General features: G+C 37.8%; 1 protein-coding gene across 1 annotated transcript; it reads left to right on the top strand.

Moving 5' to 3' along the window:
• The first annotated feature begins 1,928 nt into the window (after positions 1-1,928).
• On the top strand, positions 1,929-14,247 carry Amnionless (amnion associated transmembrane protein). Its single transcript, XM_067119388.1, has 10 exons — positions 1,929-2,095; positions 2,406-2,539; positions 3,135-3,252; positions 3,406-3,623; positions 5,691-5,943; positions 7,459-7,674; positions 7,910-8,072; positions 9,499-9,676; positions 10,306-10,434; positions 12,459-14,247. Exons 1-10 carry the CDS (start codon positions 2,053-2,055, stop codon positions 13,041-13,043), a joined length of 2,037 nt encoding a protein of 678 aa, XP_066975489.1. The 5' UTR covers positions 1,929-2,052; the 3' UTR covers positions 13,044-14,247.
• The last annotated feature ends 8,524 nt before the right edge of the window (positions 14,248-22,771 follow it).

Here is a 22,771-nt window from a genome sequence, read left to right as displayed (position 1 = left end):
TGCTTCTGTTGTTGATTTATACTCACAGCTTCTGCTATTTGCAATCTGTGGAACCAGGCTTCTCTACTTCTCTATACACAATCACTGTACTTTCTAATAATTCTTGTAGTTGCGGCTTATGGTCATGGTCATCTTCGCAGTGTTAAAATATTGCCCCTTGGTTGCAGTGGGCTTGCAGTCGCTTGGTACTGTAGAGTGGTAGTGGTGCGACTTTTGTAGTAATTGCTGAGGGTCTGACATGTCCCTTCGGTATACTTAAATTTGTATACTACGTTGGTTGACCCCCACATTTCTCTACTGGGGCCGTGCTATTTCTTGCATTACGAGGGTGCTGTTCTTGCATTACGAGGGTGCTGACTAAGCTCAGGCAGCAGTAACCATGTAAGAAAATCCTCTCGTCAGGATTCAGAGGTGTCGTACCACTGCCAATTATTCTCTACATGGCCTTGAACTCATCCTTGAAATGGCTGTGATATGTGGCTTTGTAATAATGTTTGATGTTTCTTGGTGATGTAGGCGCCATCACTGGTGTGCTGGCATACACATCCAACTGTTTTCATATGAAACCTTCTATTAGATTGCAGTCGTATCATTGATTAGCTAGGAGCTGCCTAATGCGTTCGAGCTCTGCGTGAGTAGCTTTCCATGTGGAACAGTGAGTAACTGCACGTCTCATGTACGCGGCAACCACAGAGCATTTGTAAGTGTCAAGGCACTTCCCACGGGTGTTAAGGCACTGACCCACATTAGTTGCCTTTCTTCTCCATATTTGCATCCAAGAAGGGAAGTCAGCCTTCAGCACCATATTCAGTAGTGAAGTTTAGGCTAGAGTTCCTCTTCAAGGCATACTGTAGGTGGGCAGCTTCTTCATAAGTATCAATGGCAATGAAGATGTCAGCTATATATCAGGCATATATATGCATGATGTATTGATAACATCTTCATTGACACTGATATTGATAAAGAAGCCACCCGCCCACAGTGTGTCTTGAAGAGGAACTCTAGCCTAAACTTCACTGCTGAATAAATATATGTCTGATATATAGACGACAGAACACCCCTAGATGCGACTACCGACAATGAAGCAAATCAAGACTGTCAGCCAGAGAAGGGAATTTTGACCTTGCCTACGCCCTTGGATGCAAGCCTCTGCACAGAACGCATCCTACAGAGCACCAAGAATGACCATGCTGCCATCCAGACGGCCAGCGAGAAAATGAGACCCATCTACCAGTAGGAATTCAGCACCCCAATGATGTCATATTTGAAATTCAAACGTCCGCATGCAGTAATAAAAGTTGTGTCGATTATAATCCGGTCCTGATTAAGCCGCTGAGAGAGGTGGAGAAATGCATTGTCCGTTGACTAGATAAAGAACAATTAATGGAGAGAATCCCGAATGATTTTTCGTTATCCTAAAAAGCTTACCAGAAGAGAAATAGAAGAAGTATAGACTGATTCAAAGTCTTGATAAGAAGATAGTATGTGTTACCAATGCCATTGACTTCAATAGAAATTGCATAAGAGAAAATATGCCCAAATAGAATATATATATGTGTGTGTGTGTGTGTGTGTGTGTGTGTGTGTGTGTGTGTGTGTGTGTGTGTGTGTGTGCGCGCTTACCGTAGGCCTCTTCAACTCTGGTACGACCCGCTATTGTTCAAATAACTACCAGGTACCTAATTCACTGCCCAAACAAGAGACTTTCGGATACGAAACCGGTGAGGTGATCTTACTAATATCCGTAATTACTTTTTTTATTATTCTTCAGATTATCTGTTCAGTCCACGTGATAATGTAACTTAGATACGCATAACACGTAAAACATCGAGGAACCTGTATCGAAAACCTACAGAGAACCTACAATGTGATTAGCAGAATATCCCCCTTCGTGAAACTCGATCGTCAGTATCACTGTGACACTGGGCACGGGGTCACCTGGCACCGACTGGTTGGGGTAAGGGGTCTTTTGTTTATCGTCTCTATAATAAAGGGTGTTTCAGTGCGGTTGGAGAGTGCAAGGATCGCAGGGGCTGTCGACCAGTGATTTTAATGATGTTTGTGGCCATAGTGATTGCTGTTTCAACTATTCTGGGTACGTCACTGAATTCTCACTTTCTACTCAAGTAGAATCACAAGACAAAATGCAGTGGATTCCTGTTTTCGCCTCGTCACATTTTTTCATAATTTTCGCATGTTAGACAGATAAATAACCCCAAAACTATTATACACGTTAGAAGAATAATCGTAAACTTTCAGGGATTATACACCACCGAAAGCAAAGTATCTCAGGATTAAGTATGATGAGTAGTTTTAAAAGATTGTTGCATGTCTTCGCAAATCACTTAAGCTGCAATTCTGATGCACAGTGATGGCCTGATATCCACTTTCCGTCGCTCCAACAGCATCCCAACAATGCGAAGGAGTTGTCAAACGATGGGACATGAACTGGGATCTTGACGATCCTGACAACTGGGAGGGCAGAGCCTTACCCTGCGGAGGAAGAGCGGCCTCTCTCCCTCGCAGGCCTACAAATCCGGTAAGTTCTGATGTTCCAAACGCAACAATAGTTTCATAAAAAAAAAAATAATAATAATAATCCCAAAATATTGCCTCTTACTTTCCTTTTGCCAATAACTAACAGAAAATATTGAAATAGTACTTTATGAGATGCTGTCTTTTTTTTTCTACAAATTCTGGTGACAGTACGCTGTTTGGCATCCTATCATTCCTTCGTTTGAGAAAATTGTCTAAATTTCTATCACTAGTTGTAATAGTACTAAATATGACTTAATCTCTCTCTCTCTCTCTCTCTCTCTCTCTCTCTCTCTCTCTCTCTCTCTCTCGGCTATAAAATATGAGTGCTTTAATTTACTTTTTCAACGTTACATTACGTCTGTTGTAAATATTAGATTAAATAGATAGATTAAACAGACATTAAGTGCAAATGTCATCATCATCATTTCACTGGCTTATTTTTAGACTTCCTATCTTCCCCACTTTTTCTCTCTAGCAGGCGACAACCATAAAGATTAACGTTGCTATAACTTCTCCGCGAGCTACGAGACATCTCGATTTTGTAGGTAATTCGATTTCCTTAACTTTCTCGTTATTCTCTCTCACGGCTGACGCAGGTCTTCCTTGGAGATCGCCTGACCACAGCCTCACTAGACCTCCCGGTGGAAGGAGAACTCATATTTGGCAACGGGGCCAACTTAGTCTTGGACGATTCACAGCAAGAGGAATGTCAAGGTGAGAACGAAAAAAAAAAAAAACTGTGATGTGAGTGTGGAGATGGGGGGCACAGGTCCGTTAAAATAGCAAAAGACGAACTTTTAGATATTCTAGGATAACAGATGACGACACGAAACTAACGAGAGGTTTGATTTCAACCATTTTCTGCAGACGCTAAGTGGATCCACCATGGCCATGACAGTTGGTGGGATCCTGATGCCTGGCACTACCCAAGTTTCGACGACGCTGCGAGGTCACCAGTGCCTCACGTCCACCGAGTCCCGTGCATCAGGGACGGGGTCAGTTTCATCAATCCCAACCTCTCTATGTACAGCGTGCATCTCTCGCCTCCACCCATAACTGTGTCTAGCTTCACCATTGGCAACCAAGTAAGTCTTGTGGTTTCCTGGATAAGTCGCCTCCTCCCTGTATATCTTACACATAACACTTAATCTCCTCCACAACCAAATACAGGTTTAACCGTAGAACTGCGGATAAGCTCCTTGTAAGGAAAAGCTCCAAAACATTAACTGTTTCATACACCTGATATTTATGGCTTATCAGTAACGAATCGACAGACCTACACACTGCGTTGTTCTCCTCTATCCTTCACACAGTCTCTCGCATCCTGGACATAAATGTTCTCATGTTCAAATACCTTTCCCAATCTCTCCAGCCACCACTTTCTAGGTCTTCCTCTCCATTTCAGCACTTCCGATTTACACAGATTTTTTCACCAACCTACTGTCTTCCATTCTTTCCACACAACCAGATCATCTCAAAAATTTTTTAATCTAATTTTTTACCACATCTACATATCTCTACGTTTATCATCCTTTCACTCCTTATGCTCCACACTCTTGGCTAACAAGTCATCACAAAATCTTCAAATATTATTATTTATTTGCTATCAACTTTCACACTTCACTTCCATGACTGATAGTCTATTCCATAATGTTTTCATACATCCATACAATATATATATATATATATATATATACAGTAAACCCCCCGTATTTGCGGGGGATGCGTACCACAACCACCACCCCCCGCGAATAGCTAGAACCCGCGAATACTTAGAACCCTTCTAAAAACACTTAGAGACTGCCTATTTTGATAGTTCACACACAAAAACAACTAGAAATGCTTATACAGGTATTATCCTACTTATGATGGGGTTAGGTTCCAAAAAAACCCACCGTTTGTTGGAAAAAATCTATCTCCAATACAGCCTAGCCTACACTAGGGTATTCAGTATCATGTATACATATATGGTAGCCTAGCCTACACTATAAAGTATACTCTGTACATACACGATATAGTAATTATTAATATCAGCTAATTCTGGAGGTTCATGCAGATTGACTTATAATAATTCAATACAAAGAGAAATTGAATAACCAACAAGAATTAGCTTAGCCTACACTATGGTATATCGCATACATATACAGTAGCGTAGCGTACATTATACTGTACTCCATAGTCACATATCGTATTATACAAATATCAACATAACGAATATGCATCTTTTCCATGGATCTTTTAAAATGCTATGCCTTATTCACTGTATAATATATATATATATATATATATATATATATATATATATATATATATATATATATATATATATATATATATATATATATATATATATATATATATATATACAGGCGTCCCAGTTTCTGACGGGGTTCCGTTCTTCTTGCGCCGTCGTAACCCGAAAATCGTCGTAAGTCGGAACATCGTCGAAAATCGTCAAAAATCATAAGAAAACCTTACTTTTAATGCTCTGGGTGCATTGAAAACGATGTAAACTGCATTATTATTGAGTTTTACATCAAAAACCTTCAAATTATGATTATTCTGCCATTTTGGGGCCATATTTCTTCCGTCGGATCGGCGTACGACGCGTCGTAACCCCGAACATGCGTCGTAAGCCAGGAAATAATTTCTGATGAATATATTTGAAAAGCGTCGTAACCTCGAACGTCAGAAGCTCGGAACCGTCGTAAACCGGGGGACTGCCTGTATATATATGTGTGTGTGTGTGTGTGTGTGTGTGTGTGTGTGTGTGTGTGTGTGTGTGTGTGTGTGTGTGTGTGTCTGGTCAGATTCATATATCGGATCATAATATTAACTTTGCTACAGTAAGAAATAAAAGATGGTACCACCACACAATATAAGTAGCAGGAACACATTACAGCTTGTTCCTGGGGAAAGGAGCATACATGGTTCCTGACCTCCACCACTTCAAAGTGAAGTTTAGGCATACCATGACTTGTGATGTGTATAACCAATTTTTCAAAAACTAATTAATACTTATTTCAAATGGCACGTGTAAGTGTTGTATTTTAGGTAACCCATGAATATTTCATGAGAGAATCAAAGGGCTAAAACCTTATTGCACTCTGCACTTCTCAGTGTCTCTGTAATCACAGGCATGAGTATTTCAGGATTACACTACGTCAAGCTTGGCCGCTTACGCAAGGACACAAGAAGGTCTTTTCAGGTTCGTGGGTGTCTCCTCACAGAGTGACGGTGCTTTGCTGTATGTCGACAGACCTGAAGAGTGTTCTGATATCACAGGATGTTTATGTGGGACAGAAGGTGCGGCAGAGAAAATCTGTCATATCATGAAACCGAAGTGTCCTACACCTGAGTGCGACAGTCCAATCAAAATGAAAGGATTTTGCTGCGAAGTCTGTGGTAAGTGCAGAAACTGTTAATGCACGTTCTGATTCAACTATGTAAATTTTACAGGATTCTTGATATTTCTCATAAGCACAGAAGTAAGATGTTGAACCGCTTGGATTTTTTAAAAATCAACGGATACTGAACATGTAATCTGAACACTGCACACCCTTTTATCAAAAATCCAGTGAATTCGCTTGACAAAAAAGTGAAGGATATGCAAAATTACAGTAATCCTAACTGATAGTCAGCAAAACAGAATAAACACTGTGAATTTCTTAAACATAAATCATATTTGGGGCGATAAACTCCAGTTAGTATTTGCAAGATGAGGAAAAACTGATAATTCACTCAGTCATTATTTTCTCAAATGGAATTGTATAGAAATGACACAATTGCAATAAAACACATTCTGTTCAGGATTACCAATTGTGAACAGGGAGGTGATTTATTTCTATCGCTCTGCGTAAACCTATTTTTTGAGACATACCACTGGTTTTGATCTCATTTTGAAAAGAATATTTGCACTGTTTTGTACTATATTTAGCAATTAACATCACAAGGCTCTCCAGTGGTGTCATCAAAATCTCAGGATTAAAATAAGGTACCTATGCAGAAAAATTAGAACCACTATAGTGCCTGAAAGACTGTCAAGATAAGGAGATTTTAAAGAGGAATAAAAGAAAAGTGCAATGCTATGAGCAGATAAAGGATCCGAAAGGCTTGAATCAATGCAAAAATACTAATTTGAAATATATATATATGAAATGAGGCTTAATGAAGTGTTGAGGAATGAAAAAAGATGAGAATAATAATAAGGTAACAAGCATAGAAATGAAGTAAGTTGAAGTGAAAGCAATGGAATTTTTCAGATATGTGTTAGATGGTTAACAAGCCTTGAATATAGGGCTAAAGAGATACAGGAAAACTGTTTTCATATCAAAACAGTTAATTACATTATTGCATATTGCGTTAAGGCACTGGATACTGAAGATGGAAGAGAAGCACATACTATATATGCAGTGCAAGAATCAGTGAGATATATTTTATAAATAGAAATTGAAATAGCTAATGATTACTTAAGTCAAAAGTTAGAGGAATGGGAAATCAGAAACTGGCAGCTTTTTTGGAAGTGGGTGATAATTCATTTGAAAGGCTGACTGGACTGTGTGAAATATACAGTATTTAAAATGATGGGAAGGTTTCAAAAGTAACTCTGTTTATAAAACTGGATTTTTGATAAAAGGGTGTGCAGTGCAGTTACTATTTGGGAATGAACTTCACCTACAATTATTACTATTACTATTTTGCATAGGGCTCACTCGAAGAAAGCGTTCTGGAATGAGACAAAACCTAGAGGAAGGTATATTTAAAGATGTTTGAAACCAATGGGAACACATAAAAGTATTCACTTAACACAACAAGATGTATCCTAAGTTGCTATAATCCATTCACTCACCAGGTACAATTAGCTTACATTGCCTTATTTGAAAACAGAAATTTGTAATGAAATATGAATACCTACTTCAGGAGCCGAAGTTGTCATCACACACAACGGATCCTTACCTTTAAGGGATGTTAAAAATCTTCTAGAAGATCACATAAAGACACCGGTTGCTGATCATCTGACAACTTATATTTCCAAAATGGACGACGATTTCTTCCACGTATATTTTACTCCAGTTAATGACCAAGGCAACTACATAACTGCTTCTCTAGCCTTTAAAAAAACCAAATTTGACAAAGGTAAGAGTACCGTTTTAACTTACGTAACTTTAACTTTGATGCAATATATATATATATATATATATATATATATATATATATATATATATATATATATATATATATATATATATGTGTGTGTGTGTGTGTGTGTGTGTGTTTTAAAACCTTCTATGCTATAAATAAATCATTACTGCTCTACTCTTAACTAACACTGTCACAAGCTTTATTTCATGATTGCCATTTATGTTGGAAGAGTTCAGCGCGGCAGGACAACATGCAACCTTGCTCGCTTTCTCAGGAGATCAAATTCCAGAAAGCAGGAAGGGACCATCGGCTCATAGTGTTGCCGCAGCTTTCATCACTCTTTCAGTCTGCTTAGCTTTTGGCCTAGCTGTTTATTACCTCAGGAAAAGAAGGTAAGTCTTAGAACTTACGTTTTTCCTTCTCTCTGTCCCCAGAGAATGTTTACCTTTCAGTTTTGCATTAAGTTTCTTGGGATGCTAACTCCATTCCCATCTCTGGCCTGGCTGCAATCCACCATAGTCAACCATCAGGTATAAATTTCACTCCTTAGGTCAGAGGCATAATGGATATTTAAGGAAACCTGACTAAATTGTTTCCAAGATCTCTTCAAAATTTCAACCTATCCCATACCCTCGCCTTCATCTCCTCTCCCTGGAAATTAACTCTAAGCAGCAGTAACAAGTTGCATTGCACTTATTCAAAACTGTAACTGTAGTTTCAATCGCTTCATACATTAGTTGATGACATTAAGCTGGATAAAAATACCATGAACAAACACGTCATTTGTGTTAAAAAACTATTACTAAAATTCTGCTTTTAACTGACTGATTGAAAGTTCTTGGGTGTTGTGACTTTTACTGATGGAGTGATTAGGAAAGCCATGAGGAAGGACAGGAAATGTAAGGACAAAATGACAACTGTTCATTGATGATAATGAAGAGAAGCTGCATAACTAATGAAAAATGAAAATGATCTTTAACAAGAGTAAGGCTGTATGAATCAGTGAAAGTAAAGATGATGGTGTGATGAAAGGTCAAACGAATACGAAGAATGAAAAGTGGTACGGTAGAGCAGAGATGTATAAGCATAACGATGGTGAAAAAGGGCCGGGTCAAGGAATAATAAAGCAGGAGTGAAGTGGTCGTTTTACGATGGTAAGGCTCTTGACAAGAGCAAAAATAACAATGTATTAATGGATGATTTCTAAGCCAGCTCATCTTCGCTGAAGTGAAGTGTAAAACGCTTAATAAGAAAAAATGGTAAAATTCAGACCTCTGATAAACAGTGACCAGACTGAATGGACAAATAAGTAAATACAACGAAGGTTCTTTAAAAATAGTTAGCATGAATCATTTCTGAACTGGTTAGTTTATGTGGAAAGAACAGAGGATGTATCATCTGAAGTGATGGTAGGAAGGCACCAAGGAAGAGAGAGTGAGCACTGCCTAAAAGAAATTCAAGAGGTGTTACCTTGGGTCCTAATATACAAGAAGCACAAGATTCCTTGCTATATAGAAGTAACAAGAACAGTGTGTGCGTCGGAGTTTGACATGATGTTAGCAAACAAACACTAGTTATACAAGCAATTGATGGAGAACTTTTCTCTGCAACGGATTCACCCTTAACTCACCTGCAAAGGATAAATTCTTGTTTTTCTCTAGAACCATCCCAGGCTAATCTTAATTTCACACATATTTGCTGGAGATGAAATTCGTATTCTATACTTCATATTGGGTTTAAGGGTGCACTGGAAAATGCTGACATACTTAATGTAAATCAATTGTAATGGAAGGGATTTAGCCCAGTTTTCCTTGGCAGGATAACCACACAACTGTCCTTCATGTTTCGTCGACTGGAGAGCAACAGCCGACGTGTTTCTGTTGTGAGTGACGTTGGAGGCCGACGTCTTTCTACTGCTTCCTCAATATTAATGCCTTCATACAACCGGGAAGGAGGGCTCAGATTTTTAAACCCCATCTTTAATCAGTCCATGGCAGTAAGTGTAGCATGAATTAATCTGCTGTACATTATTACCAGTCATCACTTATTCTGTTGATTTTTGGGTTTCACTGTAATCCACTGCTGCTTTCACCAGTCTGCTAAGGTTCATTAATAGTTAAGCATAACCTGGTATTTTATAAGGCAGATGGGGGGTGTGCTTAATAATCCTCTTGTCATCTGAACTTGCATAGAGAAGCTATGTAAATCTTCAAATAATAACTTCTTCAAAAAGGTATCTAGTTGTTGTTCCTTAGTTTCTATTATCTAATAGTCGTAAGTTTGCTTGTGATACAGAATTAAATGGGGGCATTATCTAGTGAGGATTCTGAGGATATTTTTGGTTACAACTCCATCCATGATTCGGTAGCTGAATTTGGCAATGACTTGTCCTTTGAAGCCATTGCATTACTGTGACATTATTTTAAAAAAATTCCTCAATATTCTTTTCTTGTCAGGTGAAGGGAAAATAAATCCCTCTAATCATAAATCTGTAGCTGAATTTGGCAATGACTTGTCCTTTGAAGCCATTGCATTACTGTGACATTATTTATAAAAAATTCCTCAATATTCCTTTCTTTTCAGGTGTAGGGAAAATAAATCCCTCTAATCATAAATCTGTTTTAGTCTCTTGTAGGAGCTGGAGTAAGTGAAGGGCAGCCACCACCAACAGCTGTGCCTGATGATCAACTAGAAGGAGAACATGAAAACCCCATGTACAAAGCATATGAAAACATGTCCCAAGAGGAGAGACAGGTAGGTCTCATGTCTAAAAAACAGCAAGCCAATGGCAATGGGAAAATGCTGTTTCACTAGTATTGCGGCCATATCGTTATGATACAGAAGAGAGCTAGGTGATCATAGCTATTATTATGACTTCAAAATCAGGGTGGAGTTATATTGTTTTTCTATTATGACTTTTATTCCTCTGTGGATTTCGACATTAAAACAACCGATAAATTTGAAGATAAAGCTTAGAAAGTATTTACATAATGGGAAATGAAGTTCCTCAGCACCATCACATAACCTCCATATGATAGGGGAACCAAAGTGTTACCATATCATTATACTGTCATCTGACCTCAAAAAATTACACACACACACACACACACACACACACACACATATATATATATATATATATACAGGCAGTCCCCGGTTTACGACGGTTCCGCCTACGACGTTCGAGGTTACGACGCTTTTCAAATATATTCATCAGAAATTATTTCCTGGCTTACGACGCGTCGTACGCCGATCCGACGGAAGAAATATGGCCCCAAAACGGCAGAATAATCATAATTTGAAGTTTTTTATGTAAAACTCAATAATAATGCAGTTTACATCGTTTTCAATGCACCCAGAGCATTAAAAGTAAGGTTTTCTTATGATTTTTGACGATTTTCGACGATTCTCCGGCTTACGACGATTTTCGGTTACGACGGCTTAAGAACGAACCCCCGTCAGAAACCGGGGACCGCCTATATATATATATATATATATATATATATATATATATATATATATATATATATTATATATATTATATATATATATATTATATATATTATATATATTATATATATATATATATATATATATATATATATATATATATATATATATATATATATATATGTATATATACATATATACACATACGTATAACTGAATCACGAAAATATGGAACGTGATGAATATATAAATAAAGATAAAATCCACGAAGGAAACGGAAACACTGGAGTACTGCGAGGCCTTTCGACACTAGTCCTTTACTTAGCAGACTTTATCTTTATATACACATACATACAATATATATATATATAATATTTATATTATATATATATATATATATATATGTATATATATATATATCAAAATGAATTTTATATATTATGTTGGTGTTTTCCTTAGGGATATTTTTTTATTAACATTCCTTTTAGTGTGTTGTTATAGGAAAAGCAATGTTAATAAAAAATAGCCCAAAGGAAAACAACAATAAATAAAATTTCATGTTTAGACTGCCCCTCTTTTTATACTGGCCAATCTAGCAAGGATTTAGAAGTACGATTAAAAAGCATAAGTATTCTGTCAAAACTGGGCAAAGATCCAATTCTATATTTATTCATTTAAGTGAAAACTCTCACAGGATAAATTGGACTGAAAGCTCAGTGACTGCCAGATCGAAAGATTTCTCTTCTTGAAATCTTTTACAATCTGCTATTATACAACTTACTTCGAGTTGTAATTTCATCCTTAGCCCTGGCATGTATTATTTGTACCCTTGTATTAGTAAAATGTTCAAGAATGACCTAAAAGATATAATCAATGCCTTAATTACAAATTAATTACCCTATACATATTTTCTATGTATTCATGTGTTTAATATGTTTCTTTTTAAATATGTTCACCTTGCAAAAATTATTATTGTTTACCAAAAGGAGAATTACCAAGTTGTACTTTAACATTTGCAAAAATTAGGTAGGGTTACAAAATATACACTTGCCAACTTTCACCTTTATCCAATGCTTAGATAGAAAGCTGTTGCCAAAAAACCGTGTTTCATCGGCTTTGAATCCCTTAGTAGTTACTATTTTCATTATTGTTCTAGCCAGAGTACAAATTCTTATTTACAAGTAAAAATATCATAAAATTAAATACAAACAGAAAGGTCCTGAAGAACTTAGCCTATACAGCAAAAGCCATGAACAGTTTACAATACGTTATTAGTGTCTGAACTGTTTGCACTAATTTTTTAATTACTCTCCTTAATATCATTTCAGGCTTCAGAGGATACTCTTCGGGCTCAGGGGATCAGTATTAGTGGACCAGTGCTGTCCAGTGATTCTTCCCCAAGTGAGCAAAATCTCACTTTACATGGTTCCCCACGTCCAGACCTTGACATCATAGAAGAGGAGAAACTCACAACTGATGAAAGTGGTGATACAAGCCCTGAAGATTCACAGACAGAAAAGCTGAACAGTTTGTGTACTGATGATAACGTGAAAAATGACCCTGGCAAAGATTTTACCCATGACAGTTCAGCTGAAGTCGACAACCCTGAAGAGAGTGCTACTGATCAAAAGCAAGAACCTGACAAAAATGCTGTATTTTTCCTGGATACTGACTCCCCATCATGTGGAACTGACAAAGATGCATCAGCAATGCTGGAAGGTGACTTTTTTAATGCACTGGAGTTAAATGAAAACGATCAGCAAAACGTAAATGATGGTTCCAAGCAAGAGGATGCTCCAGAAAAGGCCGATGAAAGTGACATTGTGTCAACATCATCCTCTGATGGTAACATAGATGCATCCATGAACATTGAGGGCTTTGTGCCTCTAAAAGATTTTGGACCTCAAAATTAAAAGATCTTACAAGTTACTGTAGTTTCTGAAAAGAATCATATGATGAAGAATGCTGTCTTAAAATAGTTTTTAGTCTAGTCAGAAACTGATTTCATCACTGTGGCTCACAGCTACATGGAAGGTTCATGTACAGTATTACCCTCCTAGACATTAGATCATTCTTAATTTTTTTTTAAAGTTATTACTATTGTTTGTAATGGAGAGCAAGACATCCCCATTTCAGCAGGGCAAATTCAAGAAAAAAAGTTTGTGTATTTAAGCACATAAGATTTATGGCAAGCTACCAGTATATTAAAAAACATTAACTACAGCAGAAAACATAAAAGAACCTTTGTTATAGTAGAAAACATTATCGTGCATAAGGTAAAACTCAAGCTAGCAGTACAGCTGAACAAAATGTGGTCAGCTACTGAATGCACTTGCCACATGTAAATGCACCAGTGCCTCGTGCTCTGTATGACAGCCGTGCTTCTCTGCAGCCTTAATGTTCCATCATCTTGTCCCTCTATTGGTGAAGGCTGGATACCCAAGGAGCGTTTTTCAAGCACACAGATTTCTCTCCCAATGACTCATTTGTACTTAACTTTCATCTCCCTCTGGCAGCATGTTTTAAGTGAAAGAAAATTTCTCTTTTTATACATATCATCCCCTCCATACAAGGGGGTTACTGAGGAACAATGATATCAATAGTTTCAGTGGTACTTATCACTGACTCTGTTGGCCGCGAGTTCGAATCTCCGGCCGGCCAATGAAGAATAAGAGGAATTTATTTCTGGTGATAGAAATTCATTTCTCGCTATAATGTGGTTCGGATTCCACAATAAGCTGTAGGTCCCGTTGCTAGGTAACCAATTGGTTCTTAGCTACGTAAAATAAATCTAATCCTTCGGGCCAGCCTAGGAGAGCTGTTAATAGCTCAGTGGTCTGGTTAAACTAAAATATACTTAACTTTTTTTTAATTATCACTGTCCATCCACTGCACTGCCACTAGGGCTCTTGGGATCTGGGTTGCTGTTACACTCAGCTCAGGAAAGTAGAAAAACAGTGGAATTAATAATAAGTCGCCAAAAGAGTTTTAATATAACCTTGATAATGCATCCTAGAATATTTCCTCTACCTTTTATGTGATTAACTCCTGAAGTCAAAGACTGGCATAGCACTCTTTTGTTATTTAGTTTACATTTGTTAATAAAAGTTAATGGGATTTCTGTATACAGTCAACCCCTGCTTATTCACTGTTTCACCGATTCATGGATTTTTCTATGGAACTTATCCCAAAATTATTCACAGAAAATTTGGTAATTCGCGAATTTTTTTGTTGAGAAATATTCACTAACTACTGTCATTTCATGTTACTTTTGTGATTAAATACATTTTTATGATAAAAAATTATTTACTAATTTTTAAATATTAATATTAATGTAAACACAGCAGAATATCAATCAAATGTTAAAGTAAAATTGATCTATTATCATCGTAATTGGCTGAAGGGGTTGGAAGTACCCAATCACACAGCTTGTAGGTCTGCAGAGCTGAGGGAGTTACGATAATCTGGACCTGCGAGAGTCACCACCTCCCTGACAGAACTGTGTGTGGTAACCCAATCCCAAATAATGACAAATCTAATACAAAAGGAAATTGGAACTACCACGAGCTCAGGGTAGATTTCTCCTAAGAGGAGCAACTGCTCTGCAAAATAATTATTCTAAATACTGTTCAACACTATACATAAGTATGGTTACTTTAAATCACAGTGAACGGGCTACTTCCTACTGGGTTAAATTAGGCCATACACAAACCAGCTGGGCACCATACCGTACAAACCTTAAACAAGCATGACACTAGCTAATAGTATCACCTGCCAAAACTATGTGGGTTAATGAAAGGCAGTTCTCAGACTGAATCTCTGCATCACGTAAATAATTGGAGGCACATGGTCTTACAATGCCATTGAACAGCCTCCATGATGAGATCTAGTGACACATTGCGCTGAAAACCCAGGGAAGCAGCAACTGCTCTTGATATTATGAGGCTTTACCTTGAGTAATGGGAAAAAGGTCCGAAGATTCACTGTGAGCCTACAAAATCAAAGGCTTCAGAAAAAATGCCGTAGCATTTTTAGACAAAGGTAAGCTAAGTTTGCCTATCACACAAAAATAAGGTTTCTACACTGGTTCTTCAAAGGTTTAAGCTGCGATAAGAAGCGTTTTAATGCTCCAACTAGGCGTAGCAACAATTCCTCTTTCTCTGAGGTTAAGCTACCTAGAGATGGAATATAAAAAAAACCTATGTAAAGCCTTTGCTTTGAAATCCGTTTTTAGCACTGAAAGAGGACAAGAAGGAAGGTTCAGATCCCCTGAGCAAAAAACCTACGAAAGAGGAAATAGCCTGCAGTTCGCTTACCCTTTTAGCCGATGCTGAGGCTAGCAAGAATAGGGTCTTGACATTAAAGGACTTCAAGGAAGACTTGGTTAAGGGTTCAAAGGGGGCACCTTTCAAATACTCATGCACAGTCATCTCATCTATACCACAAATTTTAATAGCACTTTTTTTTGTATTCAACATCGTTCAATATTTCTGGAAATACATTTATGTAACACAATCACTTCGATTCAGAGCGATTTTACTAATAAGTGTTATTTTCAAATTAGCACTCGCCTGGGACAGTCCCAAGCAGAGAAGACGTCACAAACAGCAATGCCACCTAATAGCAAGGAGAGGAATCCAACAGAGTTCCTAAATATACGATAATTATTGTAAAATACGATATTTTGACCTTCTGTATGATTTACTGTACAGATAACAGCAAATGTCTGAGGTCTGCTTTCTAAATGTTTTGTACATTCATTGAAAATCAAATGGTAATTCTAAGCCGGCTGTCAGCGGTGAGCTAGACTATGGCAATTGACGTTTTCCTATGTTATTTTACTTGCTTTACAAGAATTTAAAGTAATATTTTGTCGGCCGGCTGTAACTAAGCTGTCATTGACCTTTGAAGACTACGCGGCTTGAATTGCCTATGGCAGGGTAGGTCTAAGCCAGCATTCGGCAATCCCCACACCTTCCATAGCTAATACGCAAAATTGTAACCAGGAAACACCCGTAAAAATACCAACATAACGTACCCCTAGAGGTGTTTGCTGGTTACAAATTTGCCGTATTAGCTATGGAGGTGGGGGAGGGCTTGGCGCGAATGCCGGGCTTAGACCTACCCTCATGCTCGCATAAGTCGTGTAGTCTTCAAAGGTCAATTACAGCTTAGTTACAACCAGCCGATAAAATATTACTTTAAATTCTTGTAAAGCAAGTAAAATAACATAGAAAAACGCCAATTGCCACAGTCTAGCTCACCGCGGACAGCCGGCTTAGAATTACCAATCAAATAAAATCTGGCAGTTCAAAGAATCTTGGATAGTATCAACCAGTGCTGTCATCTGCCCATACGATTTCATTGTCAAATAGGCATTAAAAACTTCTACATTTAGACCTTTTCATTACGGTGATTGACTAGAAGTTACTTATGCCCACCATAACTGTTATTTCACAAGAAACAAATGAAGCAAAACCCGGTGCAAGGTATAATTACCACTAAGATGACAACATCTATATTTCACCAATACTGATAGAAGTAATGAAAATAAATCATTAATTTATTAGTGAAAAAAAACCTTATAAACTTCTTAAATAAGAATAATACTACAATATAAACTTTCACCTGAACTGACACTCGGCAACGAAAGTAATTGCAACTGGGTGCAATAGGTCCATCCAAAATGAAGCCCCGAAATTTATATTTTGCTTATATTGATATAAATCACGAAACGAAAGAATGGATTACTATTTTTTTGAAAAAATCTTATAAACCACTTACGAAATCGAAGACATATTGCAAAATGAGCTTTCATCTGTAACCAAAGTATCTGCAAATCACATTTATGCGGACTGCAACCGTGACTGCCAAGGCTCAATGTGACCACCATCAAATGCAACTTCCGGGAAATTGCAACTGAAGTTTACATAACTTCAAGAAAACACTTCTGATTGTAATCAAATTCTGACACGTATCTTTCTTACCATAAAGACTGTTAGGTTAGATTAGGAGACTAGGCTACGTTAGGTTAGATTAGGTTATGAACAGAATGTCACTTACCTTGTCTGCAGACCTTCTCAGCATCTCAGTCAACAGAGTATCTCCCTCACTCCTGGAGGAGGCAGCAGGCACTGTAAGGGTCAATAAGTTCCATGCTTTCACATACGAAGACTTAAAATAGATCTCTATAAATGTTCTTCATACTTTGCTCGTATGCACCACTAGCGCCAACACGAATATCACCAACATTACTATCGCCAACACTAATAGCACCAACACCAGTAGTTCCAGGTCCAGCAACACCAACACTGCCAGCATGGATAGATGTGGCACTGACATGTCACCGATATTGCCACCATCATCAGCACTTTGCCCTTCCTTTTTCGCGCTTCCACGCAGCCACAACGCTTATGCTTCTCTTTCCTCTTCTGTGGCATAATGAGAGAACGTTTATTGGTGTAATATACACAAAAATAAGCGAATGCGGTTCATGACTAATAAGAAGATGTATCGCGAAAGTCTATGTTACCGGTACAGTGTTGCCAACCCTTGCAAGTCAACACTACCAAATCGACTATCATATAATACCAAATTTCATGTTTCAATACCAAATTAGGAAAATACATCTTATTTAGGTGAGGGGAAGAGATTATATGAAAATTCATTAAGCACCTTTATTGCTGAATCTTATAAGGAATAACAACAAAGCTTCTATTAAAGTTAAATAGTGTTGTAAACAAAAGCGAGGACTATTTACAGCAATGACATATGGTGATATAAGAAGGATGGTGCTACTTACCATTGTTGGGATGATTTTTTTGTTTGGTGACACGAATCAGTATAGGGCATCCAAATTTTCATCATTATTATCCTTTGCTGTCCTTTCATGTACATACATATCTTGTGAAAATCTTCCCAACGTATTACTTGTGATTTTCAAATCTTTACAACACACTCCAGACATTATTAGTGTGGTGCGTATTCTCAACACAGACTCGAGCAATTTTACGTTCATGCAATTACGTACATTTGTTTTTACAGCATTGACATGGGAAAAAATTCTTTCCACAACAGAATTGCTTACTGGAGTAGTCAAACAGGACGAAGCATATCTAGCAAGTTCTTCGCAAGGTCTCATACCTTCAGCTTCATACTTCTTGACAGAGGACCACAACTTGAATGGGTCATCTGGAATTCCATTGCCAAATATATTCTCATCCATCCAAGGATAGAAAACTATCTTACGGTAGCCTACTGTCCTTCACATGCATCTAAGGAGTCTTCTAGTAAGTATGGAAATGGTTAATCACTGAATGCAGGCCTATTCATTTGAGTCAGAATACAATGTGCAGACAACTTGCGCAGGCTATCAAACAACCCTCTGTTTTCTCGTAAGTGCATTTTTACTTGCGCAGCGAATTCTATAAGCATATCTTGGCAACGCTTTTTTAAGGTAAGGACACCAGCAGCTCCTTCCTTACCTGACAAAAGTCGATTACATTCTGAAGAAAACCTTGCTCCAAAATCGACCTCATCTAGTAGGAGCAGTGAACCATCTTCACTGTGGACTCTCTGGTTCAAGGCTTTGAAATGTTTATCTAATTCATGAAGAAGCTGAGAGGGATTGGCATTAGTTGATTGGAAAGGTGGGTTCACTCTTTCTAATTCACTATCAAGAGGTGAACAAAATACAAAATAGCAGTAGAAAAAGGAAAAGAAAAAGTATAGCCACCTTACTGATATATATATATATATATATATATATATATATATATATATATATATATATATATATATATATATATATATATATATATATATATATATATATATATATTTCTCTTACTGAAATGGGGAATGTTGCTAGAAAATAGACACCAGATTCATTTTTAATACAAATTTCACGATTTTTAATACCAGAATACCAAATTTTGTTTTTCAATACTAAACACATTTTTCAATACCAAATTTTAACTAATTTGGTATAAAATATACCAGTTGCCAACTGTACAATAGCGTTACAAAATATTGCATCAGTTGCCTTAATATCTCGGACACAAGACTTATAGCTAGGATATTCAGCGAGAGGTATCTGGCAACTATTCGCCCGGTGGCGCAGGCGCACAGACTGCCATTCAAAGATTTATAACTTATAGCGCATCCCAAATAGACATTACAGGCGTGCCAACCGAACCTCCTACTTCAGTGCAGTCCAAATCCTATTAGTCAATCGAACTGTATTTTAGTCATAGAATATAGCTTATATAACATTTCTATTAACTACTATATCTTATTTGCTCACGTGAGATTTTTAACCAGATGATAACCTGATAATATCATATATGCCAAACACTGCCCAATTTTTTTATTTGCAGAAAATAATTTTTTTAACATAAATCTTTAAATGGAAGATAAGCTTATCACAGTTGGTAGTTCAGTTCATATCTAAACATAATGGAATATTTCATAATAATTCGGACAAAATGCTTAAAAACCAGCATCAGAAGAGGAATTTTCGTGGTTTCATTTTTTACTCGCTTTAATTGATTCCTCTTTTCGAGTTTTAACAAAGTGATTTTTAAAAAGGTATCTCAAACTAATTAATATATGGACCATAAAAAAAGAAATATGATCTGAACGATATATTTCGTAAAGTGATGCAATATAGAATAGCGCAATTGTACCAGTATTGTTTATAAGCACCTTTCCTATTTGCTATCACTGATGCGTATTTTATAGAGTTGCTCATATATATGCATATATACGTATTTGTATATTCATTGAGCATAAGAGAACGAGAACTGGGGGAAATTAATAGAGATAAAAAGAGTTTAGCAAAGGTAAATTGTTTTCCTCGGTCTGTAAAATGTTTTCCTACGTCTGGTAACAATATCGATGAGAGAAAATGAAGTGAAAACAGGAGTAACTCGTTTATTAATACCGCGAACATTTTCCCCTGATCATAAACGAAGAATCACTAACCCGGCTGTGAACTGCCACTCAAATGTCACTCCTATGCGTCCAAATAAGCTGTGAATATTTATTTATTTTTTTTATTTTGAGTGTTATAACGTGAAAATATAGGTTTCAAAGTATCCAAATCCGTCGATAACTGAAATTCGAATTTTTGACATCGACAAAGGTAGTCGGCCCCCTTAAGGGAATCCAGCAATATATTCTTTGCTATTGGTTCTTCATCATTATCAGGGAGTACTATGGTACCCCGTACACTGTTCATATCGTCATATTTTTATATGTACCTTTATATTATCAATAATTTTTATAGTTAGGTAGTTTTCCGATTGATTTTTTGTTGTGGTTTCTGTCAACCACATCTGATCTTTTATTTGTCTGAATGACATTTAGTAGTTGAATGTTGATTCAACAAGAAGTTTTCTAATTTCAATGCTGATATTTTCTTCTGTTCCTAAGGTCAGGAATCGTGACCAACTTCCACTTCCAAAGAGGGAGTCGAAGTGAGTCAAGGTTGGGTCAGGATATTTGCTTTTTATTGGAACATAGGGCTCCAGTGTAATTACATTATTTTTTCTGATTTTTCCAGGGAGAGGTTTTCAGAGGAGGTTCCAGCGGTTGTCAACTGTGCCGAGTCACTACCATCAAAGGACCCAGGGGTACTTAAATCTTTAGCACTACTGAGCATAAAGATTGAGAAGAAAAAACATAAACCTGAAAACCTTAAAAAGATATCATCAGCATTTCATGGAGTTTATTCTTCCACCAATGGCACAAGTGAGCACTGACTTCCAAATGTCCGCTCCCTACCCTACCCCACCCCACAGGGAATGGCACAACATGATTAGAGAGGCCCATGTGTAAGCCAAACCCGCTTACTAGGACTGAGAGTATTTCAAGAATACAGTTGTCCCCATCCTAATCATATCATAGGCAAACCAGATAGACGAGAGTCCTATCCCCAGAACCAGACCTCCCCCTGGAATCAGTGGTCTAGCACTAAAGAATAGTTCCGCCTTTGAGCCATCAATCTGATAACTCTCAGGTTTGAATATTATCGGGCAGTTGATGGTCCTACCACAGTTCTCACTATTTAGCTTTGGGTATAAACCCATTCCCAGCTATGACATCTTTTCCTATTTATCAGGTCCAATAAATTTTCGTAAAAGTGGGAAATTCCACAGAATTTACTCTAAACAAATATATAATGGCATATGGGACTCTTGGACTCAAACCCAGGAACAGATTCCTGGGGTTCAAGAGCCCCCCACCATGTCAAGGTGGTCCCATATCAAGGGGGTGGACCATCTGAAGTCAGCTGGCGATTCTCTTGGCAGATGGAGAAGCCCGAAAAGTTTCAGAGTTGAGACTCATCCCCAAATAGAGGAACTCTTGCGATGGGGCCAACTGGGACTTCTGAAGGTAGATGATAATTCCCAGTTCCTGAGAGAGATGTTCAAGTACTTTGTGCACTTTCCCTCAAAGGGGGTCAAAGAGGCAAGTCATCTAGATATAGACTGATGTTTGTGCCTATTAAATGAAGTAATTTTGCTAGAGGAACGGGGACTTGAGTGAACACTTCAGGTGGCATAGAGAGGCCGAAGCAGAGCTGGAAACTGGAAGATTTAGCTGGCGCCAGGCACTCCGAGAGAGAGGAGACAGGCATTTAGATGCTGACGTGGGGTGCCTGAGAGAGTGTCCTGGAAGATGAACCTTAGATACTTCCTGGAGACCAGATGGAAGGGAAAGTGGAAGCATGCGTCCTGTATATCCAAGGTTATCATCCAATCGCCCTGGTGAATGGATGGAAACTGGTTCATCTCCAACCGAACTCTGTCTGCCAGATGAAGAGACTGAGGTCGCTTACATTGGGGACTGGTCTCCAAACCCCAATGATTTGGGGACCACAAACAGATGGTAGAAGAAACCCTCTGAGCTGATGTCCTCAACTTCTTCTATGACTCTTTCGAAGGAGAGAGGAAACCTCCTCCAAAACGGGAGAGGGGACTAAAAGGGGGCTCTCCATGAACAGAATGGAGAAGCCCTCCCTCGGAACGTAGACAATCCACTGTACTGTCTCTCTGACTTCACTTCTCCCAAAACTCGAAAAGACTGGCTCCCATTTGTGTACGGAGGACTCCTTCCTCATTTCTTAGGCAAGGACTTGAGCTCCTCTTGACAGTTCTGGCTGAGAAGCAGACAATAGAGCAGGTCCTAGACAGGACTTGGGCTTACTCCCACAAAAAGGATGTTGCTGGAGAGGAAAGACCGTCTTAGAAACAAATGTGGATGAATCCTTGGGGTGTTTGGAAGAGTGTTCCAGAAGATCCTAAGCCAACTTCTAGGCTTGAGTGACTCCTTTAATGGAACGAGCACCAAAAATCTAGTTAAATTCAAATTTCTTGTTGAACAGCGCCCACGAAACTCAATATATGGAGGGTGAGGATCACAATCAAAAATAATTTTCTGCAAGTAGGGCAGGTTTCCACACCCCTTAGTCCAATTTTGCAGGCTTTTACTATGGATTATGAGTTTACTCTTGGTGGTTGAATTTTCAATACTACTGTATATCTAAAAATTTCAAAATCAAACATCAGTTGATAACAAAACTCCCCTTACCTCCTCTTTCTAATGAACACCATAGTCTTTGGAAGCTTTAATTTCA

Source organism: Macrobrachium rosenbergii, chromosome 17 (genome assembly GCF_040412425.1).
Source record: "Macrobrachium rosenbergii isolate ZJJX-2024 chromosome 17, ASM4041242v1, whole genome shotgun sequence".
In the NCBI taxonomy this organism is placed as follows: domain Eukaryota; kingdom Metazoa; phylum Arthropoda; class Malacostraca; order Decapoda; family Palaemonidae; genus Macrobrachium; species Macrobrachium rosenbergii.
The sequence above is the reverse complement of the archived record's forward strand: the minus strand, read 5'-3'. Positions and strand labels throughout refer to the sequence as shown.